We start from the raw sequence: 24662 nt of genomic DNA, 5'->3' as shown, positions 1-24662 counted from the left end.
GCAGCGTCGCAATGCAACAGTGTCTCGTTATGATCAAACTCCTCTTTTATGGCTATAGGAATATGTGGAAGTCTTCTACCCTCATTACACAAATGACTTCTTGGCAGCTTTTTTTTTTTTTTTTTTTTTTTTTTAAAGAAACTACCCACAATTGGTAACAAAACCACGTTTTATCTGTCGCTGAGGAAAAGCTGTGACTGACACCTGAGCGCGTCCTCAGCGACCGCAAGCCTGCATGTATAGGGCAGGTCCTATGCATTTAAGCAACTACAGCAACTCACCACTCCCTCTGCCTCACACTGAATCACAGCCTTGCTTCTGCTTACAAACTTGCTTGCTAATCAGACATTTAATACTATTTATGCATAGGGAGGAAATATATCATTCCTTTATTGGGATAAAAAATGATACTAAAGAGCAGGTCAAGTTCCAAATCCAGCAGTAGATTTTAACCAATGTTGTTCCCTTTTTTTTCTTTCTTTTTTTTTTTTTCTTTTAACAGCTGTAGCTGTGCACAGATGGAAAAACATTTGGTCAGAAAGCAGCAAATTAGTGTTTTCGGGCTAGAATTCTGCTCCCACCGCTCCTCCATTTCCATGCAGCTCACACCGCTTTATTTCTTCTTAGCATTGACATTTTTGCACACCCAATTCATGCCGTCCTTTAGACAGAGAAAGGCAGTGTTAGTTGAGCGAAGGGAAGAGGAATCCCCCAGTCCCACCCGACTCCGTGCCGCAGGCACCGCGCTCTGCCTCCTCAGCTACCCCACGCCTGCCCTCCGCGCCCCAAAAACGCCACGGGTAAAAGACAAGCGCTTCGTTGCTCGGTGGGTGTTGCACAGAGGGGTCATTAAATCCTTCTTCTGCCCATAAAAAGCATCACCGTCTCATCGTGTCACTATGTCCCTTCAAGGAAGGATCGCTTTGCAGTTAAGGTATGTCAGCAGCGGACCGAGGCTCAATTCCAGGTTCGGATGATTTGTGTAACCTTGGGCACGTCACCTTATCTTTGAGACCGGGCACTCGAGGCTGTTCGTTACACAGCCAGCTCTAACATGGCTCTGATTCTCTGCTCAGCTGCACGCTTCCTGCACGTCCCTGGTCAAATCACATCCTCTCAGATGGACGAAAGCCACCGAAATAACTGGCTGTGGGCTCTGCTCCCCGCGCCGCGGGGCCCTCACAGAAAAGAGGCGCTGGGGGATCCCACCGGGTTTCGGTGAGAATAGGGGTGGTCAAGTTTTGGGATGTTGATACACTCGTTAGGGTGCCTCCGTAAAAACGTGTGCAGCGCCTCTGACCGCTGCAAGCTGTAGGGTAGCCCTTCTGCTGCGAAGAACCGAGCATGAGTTTTTGCTGAGGTTCCGCAATGGGATATGCTACTGAAGGGCAAAGCGACATTTTGTCTGCTCCTGTCACTATCTGCTGTGAGACAAGCAGAAGGGGGGGGCAAGATGCACGGTCTCCTCGTGTTTGTGTCCTGTCAAATCCACCGCCTCCACCCTGTCTACAAGGTATCTCTGCTGGCAGGGAGGCTTTTGTGGAAGGGAGGGGAGCTGCACGTCTTTGTGCTTGCAAAGTGGGCTAAAGTCACCTTGCAGTTCCGGAGGGATTTCACTGTGTTATGTTCACTGGTCAGTTTGGGATCATTTTGGGTGAGCCAAGCCCCACCAGTGTGCCTCCACGTTGCCCCCCTCAGCCACAAAGGTGGTGGCCACGTCAGAGGGGAGCTGAAGAGTAAGGAGAGAGAGGGGGAGTCCCCAGGGCTTAATCAGAAGCAGGTTCTCACTTGCAAATACCAATTTGCCTTGATTGTTGTGCTACGTGACACTTCTTATCTGAAGGGGAGCAGCAACTTTTGAAATTGGCCCTCGTTGCTGCGTTAAATAAAGAATTGGCGAGCCCAGTTTGTGCTGGGGTGCACAGGAGGCCCAGTACTAATAACACTTCTAACTCTAACCTCGGGGAGGGCTGATGTCTCCAGTTTCATTTATTTATCTCCGCAGCAGAGATCGGTGTAAAACAAATTGTCTGAAATCCTCAGAGCAAATGGGAAAAGAAGAGAGGTAGATTCATTTTAAGGCCCAGTAGCTTTGTGTCTTCCCCTTTCAATAACACTGATAACCTAGATGTAAAACATGTAATGCCTTAAGCAATCAATAGCGCGGTTTAAAGCTTATCACTTTAGAGAGAGAGGGAGCGAGCGATTCCCAGCATGTGGAATGCTAGGGCTTAACAATGGGGCTAGGAGGAGAGGTGTCAAGCCTTGGCTTGATTGTGTGCTTTAGAAATCTGCATGATTGCCTGCAAAGAGTAAAAATAAATAAATAACTAAAAATGCTCCCACAATGATTTCAGCTTCCCCTGCCTCGGAAGCAATAATCACATTTGCACACATCATGGCATACAAGGCAAGCAGAGCTCCTCATTCATTTTGAATGTAGGTTTATTTGCTGAACCAGAACAGCTGAGACAGCTTAAAGTAATAAATATCAGCTGACACCCTCTGCTATTCAGCACAGTAATCCCAGAAACAATACATCACTGCAAAACAACAAACACGCATCCTATCTTCTACCTAATCTGACCACAACCTGAATTCACAGTGATTAAAACTCTGCCTGCTGCCATTAGGGAGCTTGAGAAGGGGAAAGGCAGACCATTTTAGCACCAGTGCGGTGAGGGTCATAAAGCAGAGTTTATGATGGGATTTACCATGGCTGGGAGCCTGGCCGCATCAAGTATATAACGAGGGCAAAAGAATGACATAGCAAAATGCAAGAGGAAAGGTGAATTCCAAACAGGCTTGAAATACGTAAGTAGGTCACCGAACTTTTAAAGCAGGAATCGATTTTAAAACTCTCTTCTGACACGAGTTAATTGGCAGGAAAAATCGCATTTAATTGTAAATATCTCCCTGCCTGACAGTGATAAAGAGAAAATGAATGTGTCCAGCTCTAAGTGTGATGTATCAGAGAGGTATGTGTGAGATACTCTGCTCATCTTCAGCCACACCGCAACTACCTCTGTGGTTTCTGGTGCACCTTTGTCAGGGCGCGTGTCTTCTGCAGTATCCCCAAATGCTTTGGAGAACAGCGAATGCAGTGGAAGGCGAAAGAAACCGAAAGGTATGTTTGCAGTCTCTCTACCTAAGGTGTGAAGCTGGACAGGGGGTTGGTAAGGCAGAGAAATCCAGAGAAGCTGCTATAAACACAAAGAGCTGCTGTGGGGAAAGCACACGGGAAGGAGGAAACGATGCTTGAAAGAGTCAAGCCCACAAGGAGTCAACTGCTGTCATCCTTTGTCCCTACACGTTCTGTCCCTATATCTGCATGCTTAAAAGATGGCTTTGTGCAGAAAGTACAATCCCTACAGTAACATCTAGATCTTGATAGATGTCCTTGGGCTGCTTTGTTGAGACACAGAAGCGTTGGCAGGTATTCTGAGGATGGAGACGGATACAATATTAGTATTCCAGCCTCAAGTCAACCATGGGAAAACTTAGCCAGGGAAAGATTTCAGATCTTTCAGCTTCAGCTCTCTTAGCTCCTTAACAAGCAGCTAGTAAACTTTACCAAAGCAAAGAGAGAGAACTCCAGGGAAGAAGATAATGCTCCTTGCAGAGAAATGCTGCCTGGCACAACCCCGCCTTGCTGCAGTCACATCTGCTGTTGCGCCAGGGGAGTTGTACTGTGCACCCTTTGGGAGAGAGCTGCTAGAGCCTCCCCCAGGAGAAATACAAAGTCCTGCTCGAGATTAGCCCGCTGCTTGCTTATTCTCCGCATTATCAGCTCTGCGGCTATGGGAGTGAAGTAATCTGACTTCAAACACAGGGAACAAGTCCCTTCCACCCCAGAAAAAGCCTCCCGATTTCTGCTCCCCTGTAAGCCAGGGATCAGGCAAGGCCACAAACTTGTGACCCCTAATGTGACCTTAAGGACAGCCAAGCTTAATCCTTTCATGTAATCCTCTGTCTGCCATAATAAATTGGGTCAGGCGAGTGCAAAATTCTCCATCTCTAGCATTTTTGGTGTATGTTATTTTAACTGTCACTTTCTTCTCTCTCTGCACAGCTAGGACTGTGCCTTCATTATCTGTCATTTCTTTGTACCTCCAGTCATCGCACAGGCAGGCTTTTACAGGCTCCCACAAGTACATCATCCGTTGTTTTTTTTGCCTGGGTGCAAGCTTTTCTTTTGTCCTCTGAGACCTTGTATCCCTGATGCAGCTTTGTAGACTCTCTTCTTACCCTGCTTAAAAATCACAAGACTTTGCCCTGTAATCTGGAAATATCGCTGCTTTTCCTCATCATCAACTGGCTCTGCCTGCCCCAGGAGAGCTGCAGTCGTCAAAATTGGTTTTAAATCACATTTACAAGTAGCCCCAGAACCTTGTTAAGATGTGGAGGAACTCTGGGTAGCCTGCTGTGGCAAAGACATCTTTAAGACAAAACCTAGCTCAGAGGATACAACACAGACGATTGTTGGGAGCCCTGTGCTCGATCTTGCCCCTGTGAAAGTGCTGAATGGCAGCGCCAGCACAACACAGGGCTCGGGCTCCCTTCTCATCTAGGTTGAAACAGCCAGGGAGGAGAAAGCGGCTCAGCCTTTCCCACAGTCCTTTGGGCCAGAGCAGCTCTGGCATAAATTAGAGAAGTTTAGTGGCTACTCTCATTTCCACTGGCTTTTAATGGTCTCCAGGGGACCATTATGCTTGGGAGACTCTGGACACAATATGCTGCAGCATCGTTCTGGAGGATGATTCCTCAGGGCACGCTGAGCTCCTGCTGCCTTGATCGGAGACTTGCTTCAAACAAGAAACGAGCTGCAGAGCACGGAGCGCTGCAAAGGCTTGACTCATGTTTAATACACGCCCTGGCCCCTAAGTAGCACCTCCAGCAAGAAGGCAGGCAGCAAAGCAGAGGAGTCCTTTCTGCTTTCACCCCACCCTGGCTGGCTGGGGTGGAACGGGCAGAGCTTTTGCACGCCAAGGACTACAACTGGAGATCTGGTCGGAGAGCGCAACCCCAAGAGAGCCTACGTGGCAGCGGAGAGCTGCTGTGAGGCAGGAGCTCTCTTGCATCTCTCTGCTAGCATCAGCGATCGCCTCCCTCGTTTGTTGTACCACCTGCAAGGGTCTCAGTGTAAGTGGGAATGGGATGCTGCTCCAGAGGCACGGCCCAAGGGGCTGTGGCAGGAAGAAAAGGCTTTCCTGCTCTCCTAACTAGGTCTGAAGGTCAAAATCAGACCCAAGCAGACGGCTTGCTTGAAATAGCCCTTAAGCACGAGGGACGCTGCTCCTCTCTCAATGGCACTACGAAGTCTGATTAAGAAGACAAGTGCTGCCCATGGTTTCAGTTAGGAGGTAATGAAGTCTTCAGCTGGCATAATGGGGGACGCCAGCTGGCTTCTGCAGGGGAAAACTCTACACAGAATTTCCAGTTAACCCAGTCACCTCTCTTCTGAGCCTGCCCAGGACATTGCTGGGCCCCTTTCCCCTAGTCCCCAACGGTGTGTTTTAAAAGAGAAGATGACAATATGGATTCCCTCCTTAATTAACAGTTTTATTAAATAACCTATTTCAAACAATAGTTAAATTCTCTAAATTTATATCATTCTATTAACCATAATCTAATCTCATTAACCTTGAAATCCCCAGTCTTAACTACCCAATTCTATACACCATGGTGCTAGCAGCTAAACTAATTAAATGACCTTCAAACTATTTCTCCTTCATCTGCTGGCGTTATTTATCTTTCCTCATTGCTCTTCCTTCAAGCTATCACAAAAATCTTCCCCTATGAACTCTGTTCATGCATGTGCTCAGTGCTAGATATGCCACCACTCTTACTGGCAAAATCCTTCAGTGATGTCTCCGATTCTGCTCTAGCTCATGTATTCCATCAGCAGCGATGGGTAGCGTGCTCGCCGCTCGGCTTTCATTCTGAATAGCTGATGCTTCCCCATCTTCATTTACTTTTCTGTCACTCGTTGTCATTTCCCAAAGAAGTCCTTAAAGCAGTGACCTGAGATTTAACTACACATAGAGAGCTCCCTTTCTGAGCCACTGGTATCGTGTGCCATGGTCCTCAACACCTTCTTTCTTAATCTCACTCTTTAAACATTTTTTTTTCTTTGATTGCCCTAAATTTTGAGTATGTTAACCTCTCCTGAGAGTTCAAGGGATGAAGATGTTGTTTCTTCCTGGGCTGATCCAGTTGCACCTAAAATCCTTTAGTTTAAAAGCCATCCCACAGAACATTTTGTTCAATGAATCTGCAAGCAAAGGGAGAGCTTGGCATCCTTGCTGCCTGATTTGACAGGGCTGGAGTTAAAGCAGAAGATATATGTAAGGGCTTTTTTTCTATAAGCTGCAGAGAGTTTGTAACTTACCTGACCTTTCTGCAACAATCATTTATGGAATAAGCTGCAGTATTTAGGGCAGGGAGACTAGGGACAACAAAACAGGATGTTATCTGGCCTGCATCTAAATTAATTTGTCTAGATAAGCATGATAAACAAAGTATATATGGCTGCAAATACTTTTATTTAGCTCTTGTCTTCTGTTTTCTGGAAGTAAGAACAGAAATGGATATAATTTTTCTTGTTGAGGATATTGGGCTGTGTATTTTACTCATCTGAATGTGTAGAGATACACTGTACTTCAAGGACAGGGCACAGAAAGAAGGACCTAACAACAAATAAGCGGGCAGGGCACTTCAGAGAGCCCATAGATCAGTTTGGGAAGGAGGCTTTTGTCAAAGCTCATCAACAGGAAGTGCTGTTATCTATCATTTAGTTCCTCCACGTCCCTGAATTTCACCCACCATTCTACCGCCTCTTCACAGCTGGGGAGCTAGCTCGGGCTTACATAAAGTAGGGGAGGGTCTGGAGGAAGGAAGGAGGTAACCTGCACTTGTCTGCAAGCCTTTGAACTGCAGCCTCACTTTCTTGATCCTGATCACATTTCTTTGGACTTGAACATACGCTGCCACCGAGGAATGCATTTCCCTCGAAGACCACCGCTTCAAAATAAAGATTACAGAGCTGGAGGTTTTTACAAGGTTGGTTACAACAATTTGTATCTTAGCTAACTAAATAGAGGCTCTTTGAAGGACGCCATCTGCTGCGTTTAGGTCTAAATGTTAGGTTAAGAATTTCAAAGCAGAACTGCTGCAGTGGGTCACGCCAGGGGTCCCTCCTGGCCAGCATGGCCTTTTGGGATGCCAAGGGAAAGGACATGTAGGAACAGGGTCTCCCTTGCTCAGTTCTTCCCTCCCAGTCCATGGCCTAAGCTGTTTCTCATTAAAAAGCTATCTCCAGATCTTGGTGAGCAGCAGTTATCTGAAGATGATTCTCAGATAACTTCTTCTTTAGAAATTGCTTAGTATTTTTCTGAACCAACTGATACCTTTGGTCTCCTCAACATTCTGTGCCGATGAGATCCACAATTCAATTATGCAGCGAGCAAAGAAGCAGTTTTTATTCCTTTTAAAAGGCTGTCTGATTATTTCATTAAGATAGCCCTTTCTCTAGCAATGTGAAAAATAGTGTATGGTCTATCTGCCATTTTAAAGCCTTATTTTACAAATTCTGAAGACATTCCCACTCTGTCCTCTCCCTTCCAAGCTGCAAGTCCTAATCCTTTTATTCTCCCTGTTTACAGATGCCACTCCGTACTGCTGATCATTCTCAAAAGAAGATCCTCAAATCTCTCATACTTCTGAGCAGGTATGTGGACAATTTTTCCTGATGAGGGCATTGGATGAGGTTACGTAGAGAGACTGGGGAATCTCTCTGCTTATTTACGGCCTGGGTGGACGAGGCCTTCAGCAACCTCTGCTACACTTGTAGTTATCCCTGCTTTAAGGAGGAGGTTGGTTTGAAGATGTCCTGAAGACCCTTTAACCTAACTTCTTCTTTGACTCTGATTTTACTACTACAAAAGTCTTTATAGATGGGAACAGAGGCAGAAAGGAATGTCACGTTCAAGGCTGGGAGCCACTATGCTTTTATTCTGCTACATAAGAGATGTTTTCTGGAAAGTTTCTTATTTGGTTTCTGGTAATTCCCTAGCATTTGATTTTCCTTTTTGGCCTTTGATGAGCACTAAGCTGCTGTTCCCAATGATCTGCTCTCTGAGTAATGGCAGCTAATTTTGAGTCCATCACTGTAAGTGTATAGTTAGGGATGTTGTTCCTCTTGTGCATCATTTTGCACTTGTCAACACTGAATTTCATCTGCCATTTTACTGCCCACTCAGTGTTGTGGGCTTCTGCGACTTTTCATACTCAGCTTGAGATCTGACTATCTTGAATATCTCTGTAGCATCTGCAAATAGGGTTTTACTGAATTTGCAACTTAGATAAGTATCTTCATGATTCTGTTTCTTTAAGTACCAGTGAAGGGAGTAATCCTGCCTGCTCCGACTGGGAGAACTGCAAATATTTCATTAATTCAGGAAAGCCTAAGAGTGAAATAAACAAACCTAGGTCCCATTTACATTACAAAGAGCTACTCTACTGCAGAAACTGGCTACAGCACAGCAGCACAAGTCTCAGCTACTACAGTGCAGCACAGGAACACAGCTCAGTGCCCCCCCCCCAGTGCAGGTTTTTGCTGCCCCACACGCTGCCATTAGATAGAAGTGGTCTTTGCCCCATGTGTTTCTCTGGACCAGAAAAATTGATCGCTTTCTCTCTGGCGCTGAGCAAACGCCAAATGACATTAGTAGTGAAGGTAAATCAGATTTCTAAAGTGCACACTTGTAACAGTCAAAGGGGTTAATAGTAAAAGGCGATTTGTTTTGTGAAAATGATTAACCTGACAGCAGTCTCTTTAAAATAAATCAATGTCTTCATTTGGCCCGGCCAAGGGGTCCCGGGTGGGGAGGTGCTGGCTCCCCTTTCCTAGGGATGGAGAGACCCCAAGGGCCCGTAGCTCCCCCTCCCCTTCGCACGGGCGATGAGATATGCACCCCCCGTGCTGTGCGCAGCGCGGGTTTGGCTGCGCTGACCCTCTTTCGCGACGCAGCCGGTCCAGCCCCACCCTGCAGATCAACAGACAAGGAGCTCTCTCTCTCGCAGATGGCCTGCTGGCACAGCAAGCCTTCTCCAGAGCCTCACCTGTACTCCCTCTCCAGAAAGAGCCGAACAAGACTGGATCTGCCAGACTCTGTCACGGATTGTGTGTAGGTTCAGTCCCTCGGCAATCTCTGAAGCAGGGGCAGCCGTCAGCAAATCCTGCTTGTTAGCGAATATGAGCACGGGGACTCCACTAAGCTTTTCTTCATCCAAAAGCTCAGCCAGCTCCTATATCATTTACAAGGGAGTAGGGTGGGGGGAAGACAGAGAGAGGGAAGGGAAGAAAACCTTCAACCACCAGTGGCTGTCTCTAATTAGAAATATATTTAGGACAAACGCTGGAAGAGTGTGTTCCAGTGAAACTTAGGTCTTATTATAAGAGAGGAAAAATGTATACAATCATCTGTGCCCAAGGTTCAAAAGCTATTTCTTCCAATTACAGGTTACAAAAATCTTCATCTTAGTCTGAAATTAGCAGTTGCCTTAAAGGCTACAACTCTGTGTTTTACCAGTCTCTGCTCCTCAGAGACCAAAACTGATGAAACAGCAAAAAACATGTAAATTGGCAGTATGAAGAGTTTGTTTTAAGGTACTGCCTGACTGGCATTTGTACCTGAGCAGCCGCTGACACAAGCCCTGATATCTTCGCTAATAATGAGTTTCGGGGTTTTGTTCCAAGTACTATAAGCAGCAATTTGAGTGGCAGAGGGCTTTTTCTTTTTCCTTTTTTTTTTTTTTTTTTCCCTCCCAGAAATGGAAATCCCACAAGAAAGTGGCAATGCTTTTGAAAGCATTGGCTAGCTGAAGACAAGCTAGATCAGCTTTATTCGCTGGATTTTGGCTCCATATGTGCAGCACACATTGGGTGGCATCCTGAGAAATGGGCTTGTTCATTTAAAAGTGGGTGACTTAAAGAGAGTCTTTTAATAGCTCAAATCTGAATCTGCAGTAGATCAACGATGGCTGAAATACTTCATGTCTAGCGTTGTGCAATGGCCTCATGTGAAACGAGCACAGTCTCAAGTCACTTCCCCATGTGAACATATGGCAAGCCCAGAAGAACTTGAACCTGCAGGGACTGCTGGCGTTGCAGACAGATGAGCAGATGAGATTTCTGTGGGCTCCTTATTTAGCTGGAAGGGTCTCACTTTCAGATACTGTCCTCACATCTTTCATCCCCCTGACTAGAAACTTTTGAATTAAATGAGTGCAGCCGGGGAGATGCTAAACTGCAGTGGTAATCTGACTCCATCCCCCCAAAAGCAATGCTTGGTTTGGAAAACAGGACAAGAGAATGGAGTTATAAACAGAGTTGGCTGGGAATTTTTCAACAAAATAGGTCTTTCATCTGACACGTCTGATTTATTGAAACCAAATTGTTTGTGGAAATGTGAGGGGTCCAGGCTGAACCCGTCTGACTCAGGCAAGTGCTCTAAGCTTTTGCTTCCTCTCTTTTGCCTAATGAATATTTAATTGCTGATATAAAATGAAACAGCACCAACAGGAGAGTCTCCCCACCCCTAGAGTAACCAACAGTCCTGCTGTTAGGGTGTGCCCTTGAGAATTGAGAGACAAAAGATCAAGTGCCTCCTTCAAATCGGGCAGAACAGAGGGCTTTAACCTAAATCTCTCACTTCTGACTTTCCCATTTCATGGGGGTGAATCTGTTGCAAGCTATTTCGGGACGCTGTCACTTTCTGAATTTTACAAAAGTCCTATTTTTGTTCCATCCTAAAACACAAAATGTTACAAAACATCAAAACTTTGCAAAACGGAAATCGTATTTTCTAGCCAGTCCTAGTTACAAAGTTCCTGTTTTTTTTTTTTTTCAATTACGTCCAAAAGACAATCAAGTCAATATGATTTCCATTTCAGCTTTGTAAATAAGAAAATAAGATTCCTCAGGGTCTTGGTTTGGCAAGGTTTAAAGGACTTAGAGAAGTTTTTGCTTTCAGTATTGGGCTCCGTTTGCTATTATTGTATAATTTTAATGAAAACTGTTCTATTTAAACAGAATTAGGCTACCTATATTCCTTGTTTCCCATCTACCAAAATAATCTGCATTGATGTTGAAAGGCAAGTCTCTCTTGAAATGCAAATTTCCCTCATAAACAACGAAATCATCCTCCTAACTTTTGTGAGCAAGGGGCACTCAGAAGCGCTGAGTTACTTCAAAGGCAGCTGGGCATAAGAAACTCACCTGACCCGTTTCTTCAAACCTCTTCCTATCTGCACTGTCAATGACATAGATCTGAAAAAGAAATGAGGGGAAAAAGTTACTTTTCCCAGATGGTATTCTTCCACGCTAGCGTGTGCTTAAATGAATTGAGCCTAATAATTATGCTTCGGGGCATAAAGATGCTTGGTATTATTTATACAGCAAATGTTGACAAAACTTTGTGACATTCGGAGAGGCGAGGAACCACCTTTTTAAAAGCCAGAGGGAGCGGACAGCCATGTGGTTGGGATCAGAAAGGAGCTGGCGGCAGTACTGGGAACGCTCTTACTGCCTCCGTGGTATCTATTACCTGAAGAGAACAGGAGACCACCCAGCATCTTTAGTAACGACCAGCTTACAGGCTGAAGCTGAGCACAGGATGGCAAAACGTGGGGAGCCAGACGTGGCCATTCACCCCAGTAAACGTGGTGTCCAAGCACTGCACTGCTGTGAACAGGCCATGCTGCCCTCTAGCAGGACACGTCGCCTCCTCGTAAGCCACCAAGGCACATAATGGCACTCAGGGGACAGAGGAAGCACGAATATATTGGGGACAGTGAGTTTCTCTCCTGCTGCAACCTCCTGGAACAGGTGGGCAGGGATGATGGCTGGATCCTGCTTGCAAGACTGTCTTCAGCTGCCAGCTTGTTTACCAGGACGGTGGAGGAGATGTGGAGCAGCTGGCTCACCAAGCGTGGCCACACAGTCCCGCCACCCCCTCGGAGCTGGGCACCACATCCCGCAGTCCACGAGGAGGTCCCAGCCAGACATCTGTCCCCTGGTAGCAGAAGGGTGGTTCTCCAGCCTGTGGGCTCCCTGCCTTGGCAGGGGGTCTCCACCGCCTCCGAGCAGCATTCCCTGTGCTGATTTCCTTCTGGAAATGCAAAGGAGCTTTCCAACAGAGGCAGCTCTCAGTCTGCCCAGGCTAAAAGGCTCCTCGAAGGCCCTCCTAGATAAGTAATTACTACGTCCAGCCACCCTCCCTCCCTGCAGCAATACCACTGCAGTTCAGCATGCACACATACCAAGCCACGTTTAAAGAAACTGGGGAACCTCGATACTCAGGCAAGAATCTCCTGGCACCCCTTTTTCATTACTTGTGAAGGTTTTTGAAGGAGAAGGATGCTGGGGCAGCAGACAGGGCCAGGACTGGTAACAAACACAGAGCCTTTTGCTTTCAGTCCCTGCCATTCTCCATCAGCGCTGACTGAAGACGTTAGCATGTCATATGCATGCTCTGGTGGCTTACAGGGAGCAAGTGTCAGCCTGGTTTTGAGGGAATAGATGAGCACAGCACCCCGCCATCAAGATAAATGGCATCCTCCCAGGCAGTCTCAGCATCCAGACTCCAGACTTCCAGTATATTTTTGACCAAATAGTTGGGGGAGGGAAGATCTCCAGCAGCAATGTCTACTAAACTGTAGGCACTCCCTTAATGAGCAGTGCTGGGGTTGTTTAAAACAGGGCCAAACGCACATCGAGAGAATCTGCACGCCAGGCTTGAGAAGGAGGAAAACCAGCAACCTCGCAGTCCTCTGCTGATCGCTTGGGGTCTGTCGTCCTCCCAAGGGCAGGCTGATGCGTGCTGACAGAGGCTGGGGGATACGCGGCGGGGCTGGACACAGCTGCACGGGGACGTGGCAGCAGCGCACGTGCCCAGTGCCACGTGAGGGGGAAAGGCCCACGGGCAAGCGTGGCAGCCTCTCCCCGCAGTGTGATCCCAAGTACGCGCAGCGATACTGCACCAGCTGCTCCCGTCCCCCCGCCCCTCCCAAGCACCCACCCCTGCGCATCCCATTCGGGGTAGGAAGCACAAACCGAAAGAAAGGAAGAAGCTGCAGGCTGGCGGTTGTGAAAACTGACTGTCATCTTCCCTCCTTCAGGACGTCTCAGGGGAAGCTTAGCAACACGCGGATGTAATGCTCATGTGAGTATTTTCACTGTGCTGCTTCTCGTCTGAGAGGTGGCACCTCCCCTATTACGGTGCTTCTCTAACTGGCACAGAAGAGCCCCGAGTCCCAGCCAGCCAGGCTTTCTCTCCGTTCCTTGCTAGGGAGCTATCTTGCAAGATAAGAATTGGAGACAACGGCGCTCAGGGCAAAAGCCACAGAAGCACAGCGCAGAGAAGGTAAAGTATGTGCGGAGTGCCTACTTCCAAACCAGAAAGCACTGTGCCAAATAGCTGCAGGTGCCTGTCTGAATATGCAATCAGCCAGATATCCACACCTTATTTGCCTGGGTTAAGCTTCCAAATATCACAGGTGTGTGATGCAAGACCGAGCTCTCATTCAAAGGCACCTGCATGGATTTGAATTTGCAATCGCTTCCTGCTTTTTAATACCCTTTAGAGGGTCCCCTCTGCTTTCTGCAATATAGTTTAGGAGAAGACAGAAGCAGGGGGTCCTGGGAACTGTGGCGTATCTTATTTCTATCTTCCTTCTACAGCCAGGCCCACACAAGATCTTGTTTCTGGCCGTAGTGTTTTGTAGCATGGTTCACCAGTTTGAACAGCCCTTGAGTACATTGTACTGGAGCTTGAGAAAGAAATTCCTGTAAAGTTGGGTGCCTCCTTTGAGCAACAGGCCAAAACAAAACCTGGAGTAAGTGGGCTGGGGAGAAATTGCAAGCAGCGGGGCTGGATGAGGAAATAGTATGAGGGATAAGTCAGCTCATTTTACAGAGGCGTGACGTGCACCAGGTTTGTGAGAGGGGATAAATTACCGGTTGTAAGGGGTGCGAGGGCTGGCAGGAGAGCTCAATCCTATCCTTTCAGCTGCTATCCCAGTTTTGATGTGTTTGGACATGGCGAAGCACTGCACTGACACGCAGACAGCTCCCAGTCTGGGACTGGCTGCCAGCCGGCCATCAGGGAACGCAGGCAGGAGAGCCCAGGTCCACATGCACACCTCTCATTCCCTCTCTGAATTCACTCTGCTGCTTCCCCCAAACTGACTCCGCTTCTACCTATTTTCTTACTCGTATGAAAAGAAAGGTTTTCTCTGTGCATTGCTTTAGCTGGGAAGGGAGGAGGATAGGGAACGCAACTGCTTTCATTTCCTTCAGCCTTAAAATTCATCTTTATTTCTCCCGTGCGGCGCACCCTGGGAAGGGGGGAAGCCCACAGACCAGCACAGTTCATTGTTTTTGCCAGCAGACTCCCAGACAGTGTTTTGCAGTTGCGCAGTCTCTGCAGCCTGAGCAATGCTGTAGCAGAGACAAAGATCCCCTAGCTGCTGCTTTGCGGTGTCGACTTTGATTTGCAAACCTACGGCCTCCCCACCGCATGCAGCTGCAGAGCCTGGACTCAGTGGGCCTGATCACCTCACAGCCGTGCCGTGCTCCCCTTCCTGACGGCCACAGAGGGGTACGTGACATTTGTCCTGCTGGCTTTTCAAACACAGATCCTCCCCCTAGGAAGATCGCACCATTGCTCTTTGCAAAAGCCACTGCCCAGGTTTATGCCACGGTGGTTGACCTCAAACATCAGATTAGAAATTAACGCTGAAAAAGGGGAATCTGCAGAGAGACTGCTGGGGACTTTTCAGTCGCATTTAAATAACAGCTTTGTTTGGACAATGTTTTCTAAGCCTGCAGGTACTGCCCGGCCCTTCCAGACACGAGCCTTGGAGCAAAGGGTCCTGTTCCTAGCAGCACTGATCCTTCTGTGGAAGTGCACTGAAGCTCTCAGCACGTTGGTGAGTATGTGTGTGACAGAAGGGAGGAAGGGCGTCTTTCAGAGCGAGCTTCCTGCTTTCCCATGGGAGCCTGCAGACCTTGCTCAGAGCGGCCTTTTCTCTGCTCCCACTGGCAACGCTGCTCGGCAGGAGGGTGGGCCTGGAGCCCCCAGCCTGCCATGCGTGGCTGACTTCTAGAGGTGCTCTTTGAAACTAGTCAGAACTCACTCGGAGGGTCCCAGGGTAACGTGCTCTGGCACGGTCCTGCGGCGTAATTACAATTGTAGTAAACTGTAGCAAATTGTAAGGTAATTGCAGCTAAGAGGTCAAAAACATGAAAGGACAGTCTCATGATTAAAGGACCAAAGGAAAAGACAAGGGGTCTCTCTGTGCCCCTCAGCCAGAAGCCTTCCTATCTGATGCCAGATGTGACGCTGAATTCTTCCGTGCCTCAGTTTCTCCAGCTATGAAACAAAGGCACCACACTGACCTGCCGCTGTACGCGAGGCTCACGTCACTAATACCCACGACAAGCCTTCGGAGCCTCCAGTGAAAGGAGCTACAGATGGGCAAACGAAAAGTTATTAATGTTCTTTCAGGTGAAAGAGCCTGAGATGAGAGGAAAGGAACTGGCTAGCTCTAACCAGCCCCATCCTGTGAAAGTAAAAACATACAACTGCGTGATTTCTCCAAACATCACTGTATTTTTCTTACTGCACCCAACCAATCTTGCCATTTTCCTCAGAATAACTCCTGTTACAATGGCAATGGTGTTGCTGAGGACTGGGACATTACATTGCTTGTTCCTGAATTTCTGGCCGAGATCTTGGAAAGCCATTGCATGAACACAGCATTCAGCTGCAGCCAATACTCACAAGGATATCAGTGTTTTCAAAATAGTTCCTCCAGTACGGCCTGATCTTCCTCTGTCCGCCTATGTCCCACACGTTCAGCTTGAAGCCCTGGGACTGTACGCTTTTGATGTTAAAGCCCTGGAAAGAGCAGAAACAAAGCCACATAGAGCATAAACCTGAACGGCTGGCTCACGTTCACAGGCAGACCATTAACGCCTTATGCATCCCGTGCCTGCAACGTGCAGCGAGGTGGGCCAGGCAGCCACAAAGATGGATCGGCTGCAGGAGAGGCACCGGCGAAAGCAAACACAGACGCCAAGCCATCAGCTCGCCTGCGCTCCTGGGTCAAGGGTTGATGCTGTCATGGCTACGGAAACGTATGATGCAGTTAGTGCCCTGGGAAGGCTCAGCAGGGTGGGTGCAGGAAGAGGTGGGAGAGCTGCAGATAAGGAGAAAACAAGGGCGCTGTGAGAAGCAGGACCGAGCCTGTGAAAGCTGAGTAGAGACCTAGCTAACACGAAGCCAGAGGTCTCAGCTCAATTCGACACGACACAACTAATGCCAGGCTTAAAAGAGCAACAGCTGCATGTCTGAAGGGTCCATTTCATCAATTAAAGCACCCATTGAAAGGGCATTCAAGTAGAAAAACAGGATGTGGCGTGGGCTGGCAACGTGCTGCCACACCACCCAGGGGACTGGGGCTTGGAATCGGGGTGTCGGGGCTGGGAGCTTTGCGAGGCAGCTATGGGGTGGGGGAAGCATCTCCCACAGCTCTCTAGCAACCTCCTCTGGTCAACACAGGAGCAATGCTGCAGCACTCCTGATGGGTGACGTCCTCCTCCCCAACCCCGAGCTCAAAGAAAGGGGTCCAGAGGCAGCGGAGAGGCAGCGATGGAATATGCGAGACGCTTGGAGCTGGACGGGTGAAAGATGCAGGGAGACGGGGACGTGCCCAACGCTACAGCGTCCCCTGCCCACGTCCGGTGGTTGGTGCGGACAAACGGGAGCTATGGCTCATCCACGTAACACCAGCGTGACCCAAAAGCCTTCTGCAGAACTTCACGGCACGCGTTCACATTTGCACTACCTGGCAGATCTGGCCTGGTGCTCTCTGGCTCGTTCAGGGAGCCTCCTCTTACGCAGACAACTCAGAAACTTAAATGGGGCACCGGACTCCGGTTTGTAGAGTTTTGGAAAGCAAGTGGGACCACAAGAACTGCCTTGGGCAGGGAAAGGCCTTCCTCACCTGTGTTGGTGTGATGTGGCTGATGTCCTCCGATGCCAACTGTTTCAGGAGTGTGGTCTTGCCTGCATTATCCAGTCCCAAGAGGAGGATCCTTACCTCCTGGTCTGGGGTGCTCTTCAGTTTACGCAGGATTGAGAGTAAACCCTAAATCAGCAAGAGAGACTAGCTGTTATTTCCCCTCTGACTCTCTCCTCTCACCACGCCATGCCCCCCTTCCCCCAAAACAGGTTCTGTATGGCGGTGGATTCCAGGACAGCTTGAACCCCTTCCCATTTCCTCTTCTGCCCCCAATTTTCCTTCATCTCAAGGACCAGCAGCAAGGTCTCAGACAGCACAAATGTCACTCAGTGGGGTGCGCCACTGGCTGCACCGCTCACGTCACGCAGCTGCTTGGCACTGCCTGTGCCAGGAAGACAGCGCCCGAGGATATCATGTGTAGGAGCTGCAACCCAAGTCCTTGCAAGCTCCTCATTATCTTTATCAGAGGGAAAACCCCATTAATTTAATCTCCCTCCTAGTTAGCTGTAGGTTACTGTGTACCTGACATCGCTTCTTTTCATAGTAACTCCCTGATCACCTCAAACCCCGTTTATCTGCCTAAAACAAGCCGGACCCATGGGGCACGTGCAGCTCTGCTTCTCAGGATGTAGCACTTAACAACTATCTCAGATCACCACACGTCCCCGCTAAGAAAAGCACAGTGGCTTGCAGTCATTAGCCAGGCTCAGCTCTCTGAGCTGACAGTATCACTCAGGATTAGGAAACAGAATTTGCAGGTCAGCTCATTTACAGCCGGGCACGTTACAGCAGCGCACCCGAGCTTCCATCGGTGCCACCGCTCGGAGACCTCTCTGCGACGGCTGGGGGAGCGCTCGGGATCCCGGCGTGCAACCAAGAGGCGCAAATCACCCCGACTCCACCTGGTCCTGCGGTGCACGGATGCTCTCGCAACTCTAAATATTCCTACTGGGAGCCAAGGACTATCTGAGCCTGCTCAGTGCGAAGGTGGCACGGAGCATTTTGGAAAGGACACGGCCCTACGGATCACGATGCCACAGCTTTCAGTAGCGCAGAGCGAGAATATGCCGAGATTCAAACGCAAGTTAGGTTTGATCCCCCCCCTCTAAGCATTTCTGATTGGGAAGTAATTTATTGGTTATCCTTTTAATTGCCAGACACAGCTCCAAATACACGATGTGAAAGGAACAGGGAGAAGAAGAGGAACTTGTTAAAACTGGCTTTGGAGGGTATTTGTAAAAATCTGCGTGACTGCCATTGTGCCTGTGCTTTTAGAACACCCCGTGTCGAGCTGAGGGTCAGAAATTCCGAGCTCACGCAGGGAACCATAACAGCAAAACTGAAATCCTACCCCGAGCCTGCCCCTGGGGCTGCATCCCCTCTATCGGAAGCAGGCTGGTAAAAACCTGGGAATGCGGGCCCAGCTCGAGAGGCGTTAATCAGGAACAGGCCCCGCTTGGCAGAGGGCGCCGTGCCCGCAGAGTGCCGGTAGTCGAAGAGAGCAGGCCTGCGACGCCCCGCGCTGAGCCCGAGGGCGCTCACAGCTGGCTCCCGCCGCCGGGCCCGTGGCTGATGGATTTGAAGCGCCGCGTCGGGCAGAGCCAGCTGCCGCAGCGCCCCGCAGCCCTGCAGCTCCTTCCCGCGGCCACGGCGCCCGGCTCCTTCTGCCGACGGGCTGCGCTTCATGGGGCTGAGGGCAGGGGAAAGGCAGAGCGGCAGGAACGCCCCTAACGCCTGCCGGTTGACGTGCGTGTCCTCGGTGCCCTTGACATCATCAAAAAACACAAGTTTTAACTGCCTGGCGAGCAACGCGCATTTGCTTTTCACCTGCTGGCAAATTTACGGCTGTGTTTGTTGGCTTGTAAACCCACGGCGCGCGGCTCGGTGTGGACAGACCCCACGAGAGCAGGAACTCTAAAATTCACACGTTCCCCCTCCTTTGCAGGGAAAGGCTGTGAAGTCCCCATTCTTACAGGGCTGACCCAAAGCCAACGCATACCAGCACCAGCACCGCCGCCAACTGCAGAGGGCCCTGAATCAGGCCCTATTATTTTAGTTTATTGCTCGCAGTTAAAAAAAGAAGTTGTTGAAATGCTAATCCTATCCGCAGCACCACTCGCTAAGAGCAGAGGAGCGTATCCCAGAGCAGAGCAGGATTAGGAGCCCTTACGTTTCAGGATCCAACTCCAAAATAGCGAGCGCAGAGAAACGCATTCGGAAGCGTTGCTTATCTACCAGGGAGCAATTCTCAGGGGTCGGGAAGAGGAACTGCTGGAAACGTTAATAGAGCTTCTCTCCCATTGTAGACGGATGCTATTTCTGGGCTAGTATGACAGCCTACGAGAAACCGATCAGCATCGTTCCCTATTCGACTCGAGTGACACCGCTGCACGGCTGATCACAGGATTAGCTGGGGTAGCCAATAGGCGCGAGGATATATATAGAAATAAAAGTATTCTCTAAGGTATAAAGTAAGCTGATTTAAAAGGCTGGAAGACAAGCAAGCCAATATAGAAGTGGACTTTATTTCAGCAGCTGCCAGCATAGGTTACATGCTTTGTATACACAATTTAAATCACCAGCCAAGTAACAGCCTTGGCTACTACGCCCGTTACTACTCGGTAGAGATAACTGGCAACTCGTACCCTGCCTTCTCCCCCTAGTGAATATTTAAGATTAAGGAAAGCTGTTCACAGACTGGTTTCTAATGTATTTATTATTTTCCTTTAATTGGTCTTACGAGCGCACTAGCTAGGAAGACAGAAAGCATTTCCTGACAGCTCGGTAGACTGGAAAAAATAACTCAGCTGAGTTCCCCGCTGCGCGCAGCCGCTACGTGGGACAAGCAACCCTCCCTGCACACACACGGATGGATTAGCACTCCTCTGCTTGCAAACACAACGCCGAAACTAACTTGGACCGAGGAGAGACAGGCCCTTGAGGCGGCACAGCTAACAGACAAACGTCTGGGTGCTGGGATGTAGCCTGGAGCGAGCAGGGAGGACGCCCGGCAGAGGCTGGGCTGGAGGGCGAGGAGCAGGGTGAGGAGCGGGACGCGTCTCCTGCAGGTCGGTGGAGACGTCGCCCGGCCGAGGAGCCGCAGAGCCGGCCGGCAGGAGGCTAAGGGCAGCCCGTCACTTGCACGAAACTAAGCAGGCTGCGGCATCTGTGAGAGAGAGGGGAACTGCAGATGCTGCTGAGATAACGGGCGGCACAGCGTGGCGGCGCGTGCGGCCTTTGGAGGGGGCAGGCGCGCAGAGGAACCCAAGGCCGGGCACAGGCGGCCGGCAGCCGCGCCGCTCGGTCCCCGCGGGGTTAAGCGAACTGTGTGTTTTCTGTCAGACTGGCTTGTTTACAAACATCATTATCCTTGGTGGCCAGGGTTTTCTTTGTGGCACCACCAGGAGACAGACTGATGGGGTTAGCAAGGAGGAGAGTGCATTTTCCAGACAGTGAGCGGGGACACACGGGGAGAAAAAAAAAAAGGCTCCTGTCAATTACTGTGAAATCAGAGCGGGGCATTAAATTCAGAGATGCAGCTAAATGGGTAAGTGCACTCATAAACACGTAGAACATGAAAGAAAGGCTAACCATCTTATTAGCATCCTTCAGAAAACAGGGATGTGCGGTTTTATGAAAGCGTATCATTGCTAGGTTTAAAATACCCACTGAATTATCAAAGGGCTTCCAGTTATAGCTGCACGCAGTAATCCCGTTCGCTTAAAAAAGAAAAAAGTACAGACATATATAAAGATACAGTGACATTTATAGTCCTAGCTAAGGGTTTTGTGGGTTTATTCAGCTTTAAATCCAGGCTGTAGATGGGCCTTTTGAACTAGTTGATGCATGTAACTACATCCTGTACCACAGAAGCCGCTGAAAGGAAGATTCACTTTATAGGCCAAAACAAAAATTGGTTTGGGACAAACAGAGCATTGAGATAATCCGTTTAAATGTTGTATCAGATCGGCACTACGCGGCCGGAATGGAAAGAACAATTTCCCCTCGTACTGAGGGCTGGATGCACAGGGCACGGATAAAGCACGGCCCGCAAGCCACGGCCGAGCACGGTTGATTCCTATTAGGGGAGGGAAGTAAATGTATTCTGCTGAACTTTATTAGCCACAAAGCTCAGATAATGAATTTAAAACAAAACCGCCCTCAGTCACCAGCGACCGCTTATCTGGTAGACGTGGATATTTAGCCGAAATCAAATCAATTCTCCGAGACGCGCTGTGGCCGCAGAGCTCTGCCTCTCGGCCCGCCCCGTGGCCACGTCTCACCCCGTTGTCCCCAGGTGGACAGCACGACGCGGGGACCGGGCGTCCCCCTCCAGCTGACGGCTCCGCTTCCCAGGGCTGCACCAAGCCCAGCCCCTTCGCGCCTCCCCTACGACCGTGGGAGAAACTTCGCAAAACATCCCTGAAGCCGCCCCTCGAGGCTCCTGCTAATTCCTCCTCCGCCACGCCTGCAGCCCTGGAGGAGGTTTAGGCAGCGAAGGGGCCAAGTTCCAACCTGCCCGGCGTTCTCCTCCTCCCATCGCTCTGTTATCTCTCACCTCACCCCGTACTGCCGTGGCGCGGGGACACATCTTGCTCTGGGTGCACAGCACCGAGCACAGCGCAGCCCCGGCCCGCCACCAGCGACGCAGCAGCAGCTCACCGCGTTCAAACAGCGAGATAAAGACAAGCGAGCGGTGCTTCCAGGCTGTCACGCAGCAGCCACACGCCTGGGGAAGGACGAGTGGTTTCGCTGAGCCCCATACCCGGCTTTCAGCGGGGATATTTGAGGCTACATTTGTCGTCCCGCGTGCACTTCTGCGCACAGGGAGCTGGAGGAGAAGAGCCCGCTCTGACAACTGCGCTGATTAGCTGGGGCCCTGAAGAATGACGTCTGATTACCTTTATCTTCGGCTGCAGAGCTGCAAATGTCACTAATGGTCATAAAATCACCCAGCCTTTCTCAAAATACAACCGAAGTAAATTAATCTATTGAGCGCAGTTGATTCAATACTTCTTCCTCTGGCAGGACTCCCAACCAAGCCATTTGCTTGCTGCATGTCTCCACCATATGGTGTCATTCAGCGCAGACTTCCTTTTCTCCTCCGAAATCCCACGCTCAGTGGAGGCCAGTCACCTACGGAGTTCTTCCAGCTCAAACCTACCAACATAGTTCTCTGTCAAAGAGGTCACCCGGCACTCTCTGTTTCGGTGTATTAACCGGGAGCAGCAGGGATTCGCCTTCCATAATTAAAATCGAACGCTCTGAGCAGGCTGCAAGGCGGCGTTCTGCCCCGTGCGAAGAGCTAATGCCCACCACCAGACGATGTCACCACCCTCTGCCTCTGCTCCGGTGCTTTCGGCGCTTGACAGCCTCGTCCAGTCCCTGCGACGCCATTCGTGCTAGAAACAGGAGCTCAAGGCCAGGAGGAAGACGCCCGAGTACCCACCTAGCCCTGCTGGCATGGCGTGCTCTCCACGAGACCCGCCTGGCGTTCCCTAGACACCCCACGGCTGAGTTTTCGTCAGCGGTACAACGGGGCCGTGCTTTGACACAACGACGCCAGCTTCGGTCAACGCTTTGAGAAGAACACGGGTCGTCCTCCGGCCCCGCTATCAGCCAGGAAGGCGCCGCCCCACCGGTGAAGATGGTTACGCAGTGACAAGTACCCCACAAGCCCCGCTTCGCCCAGCGCTTCCCGAACTCTGGAAAGCTGCCCATCCTTCCCTGTAGCATCTCCCCTCGCCTCGCTGCGAGCCCAGCACGCGTGCTTGCCGCTCAGCCGAGCCAAAGAGCTCAGCGCTGCGCATCCCGGTAAAACGCTCCGTGTTTTTACGGCCCGTCTTTCCCTCCGTGCTCCACCTGTGACCTCCTGCCTCCTCTGCCCCACAGCTGCGGGAACTGCAGAACAAGACGCTTCCCCTCTGTACCTACTCACTTGGGTGAGCACCGAACTCATGCAAACCTCGGCATTAACCCTCTGGTCACTGGAGTCAGGGCACGCAGCCGTTGAAGGGGGTTTCAGCGCCTACCAGTGCAATCACGACAGGCCAGAAACACGCTCGGGGCAGCTACACGCTCAGATGACAAGCAGGAAGTTGTTACATCGAGCCGTCTGGATCAGTTCTGACTGCTGACCCGCACCCCCGGGCTGCTCTAGTTACATTTGCTGGTGTTTCAGAGGGTTCCTACCACTAACGGTTATTCAGTTTGAGGGAAAACTGAGACGCCAGAGAGACAGCACAGAGCTCCCCGGTCCTCTGCCCAGCACAACCAGTCCTCTGGGCACCCCAAAGTGCCACCCACCCCGTCTGCGAGGCTGCAATCCAACAAACAACTCTCAGAAATGGAAAATAGACAAAGAGGCATTAAAACGCCGCATCAAATAACACAGGCGCTGGAAAACTCCCAGCCCACCCTCTCCACACACAAAGCCCTCTGATAACAGCAGCCAGATCCCAGACGACACCAGTTTATCGGGACATCACAAGGCAGAAGAGCAGATTTGGCTAGCAGCAGCTGCAGGCCAAATGTGTCCCACAAAGCACGGCGCTGCTGGAGGCAGCTGCCTTCATCTCCACAGCAGATGTCCATCCTGCGACGGCTTTGGTGCCTGGTGTGACACGCTCCATCAGCAACTGATCTAAAATAGAGCAGATCCCGCAGACCTTATCCCAATCTCTCTCTGCGGCCCAGCAGGTGGGGACGCAGCCAGAATTAACCCAGTGAAGACGTGGAGCTGCCTCTGCTGCTCTCACTCACGCCTCCTCCTGCGCACGCACCCAGCGGGCTCCCGGACAACACACTGCTTTGCCCTCGGGGCAGCTCCGTCCCTGCTGCCGTTTCCTTCTGCCTGCGCTCTCAGCACCCCAGCAGCAGCTCCCCCACCGCCACAGCCCTGCTGCTGGTCCTCACCCACCTGGCACCCCCGGAGACTGTGCCAGCACCCCGTGTCCCGCTCTGACACCCGAACCCAGGTCACTGCCGCCAGCCCAGCACCCCACCTCAGCCCAGGCCGCGCCGCGCCTCACCACCCACCCGTCCCCCAGCGTTGCCTGCTGCCGTTAGCAGACCCTTCGCAGCACCCAGGACCCCCCAGCTCCTCCCTTCATCCCACACCGCTCCCGTCAAACACCTCACAGCACCAAACCCGCCCCATCCCCCCCGGCGGCGGCAGCGCTGACGGGACGCCCCCCCCCCAGGCCTACACCCTCCCCCCACAGGCCTCATTAACCCCCCCAGGCCCCAACACCCCCCAGACCCACACAAACCAACCCCCCCCAACCCCCGATCTCCCCGGGCCGACCCCGAGACCCCCGAGGGTTCCCCGTGAGGCCGGTGCCGTGTCCCCCCCCCCCCCCCCGCTGCCCGCGGGGCTCCCCGGGGCCGGGCCTGGCCGGGCCGCGCCGCTCACCATCCTCGGCGCGGCTCCGGCGTTACCATGGGCAACTGCGTCACGCACACGCCGCCGCCGTGCGTAAGCGCGTCACCGCCTCCCCGCCGTGCGTCCGCCCCACGAGAGGGGCGGGGCTGGCGGCGCGGTTGGCCACGCCCCCCTGCCGCGCCACGCC

The 24662-nt window shown here is 50.9% G+C and overlaps 1 protein-coding gene across 1 annotated transcript; it reads right to left on the bottom strand.

The window, feature by feature from the left end:
- Window positions 1-358: 358 nt before the first annotated feature.
- On the bottom strand, window positions 359-24626 carry ARL3 (ADP ribosylation factor like GTPase 3). Its single transcript, XM_035547796.2, has 6 exons — window positions 24506-24626; window positions 17074-17217; window positions 15849-15965; window positions 11282-11332; window positions 9124-9309; window positions 359-661 (listed from the first exon to the last, which is right to left on the bottom strand). Exons 1-6 carry the CDS (start codon window positions 24506-24508, stop codon window positions 614-616), a joined length of 549 nt encoding a protein of 182 aa, XP_035403689.1. The 5' UTR covers window positions 24509-24626; the 3' UTR covers window positions 359-613.
- Between the last annotated feature and the right edge of the window lie 36 nt (window positions 24627-24662).

Source organism: Cygnus atratus, chromosome 7, assembly GCF_013377495.2.
Source record: "Cygnus atratus isolate AKBS03 ecotype Queensland, Australia chromosome 7, CAtr_DNAZoo_HiC_assembly, whole genome shotgun sequence".
Taxonomy (NCBI): Eukaryota; Metazoa; Chordata; class Aves; order Anseriformes; family Anatidae; genus Cygnus; species Cygnus atratus.
Note: the sequence above shows the minus strand (reverse complement) of the source record. Positions and strands in the feature narration are given on the sequence as shown.

What these genes read in the sequence shown, in the direction of transcription:
- ARL3 (XM_035547796.2), bottom strand. An exon ending in GCCACATCACACCAACACAG is followed by an intron (nt 15,966 to 17,073) that starts GTGAGGAAGGCC and finishes TGCTCTTTCCAG; the next exon opens with GGCTTTAACATCAAAAGCGT. An exon ending in TTGAAAACACTGATATCCTT is followed by an intron (nt 11,333 to 15,848) that starts GTGAGTATTGGC and finishes TTTCTTTTTCAG; the next exon opens with ATCTATGTCATTGACAGTGC.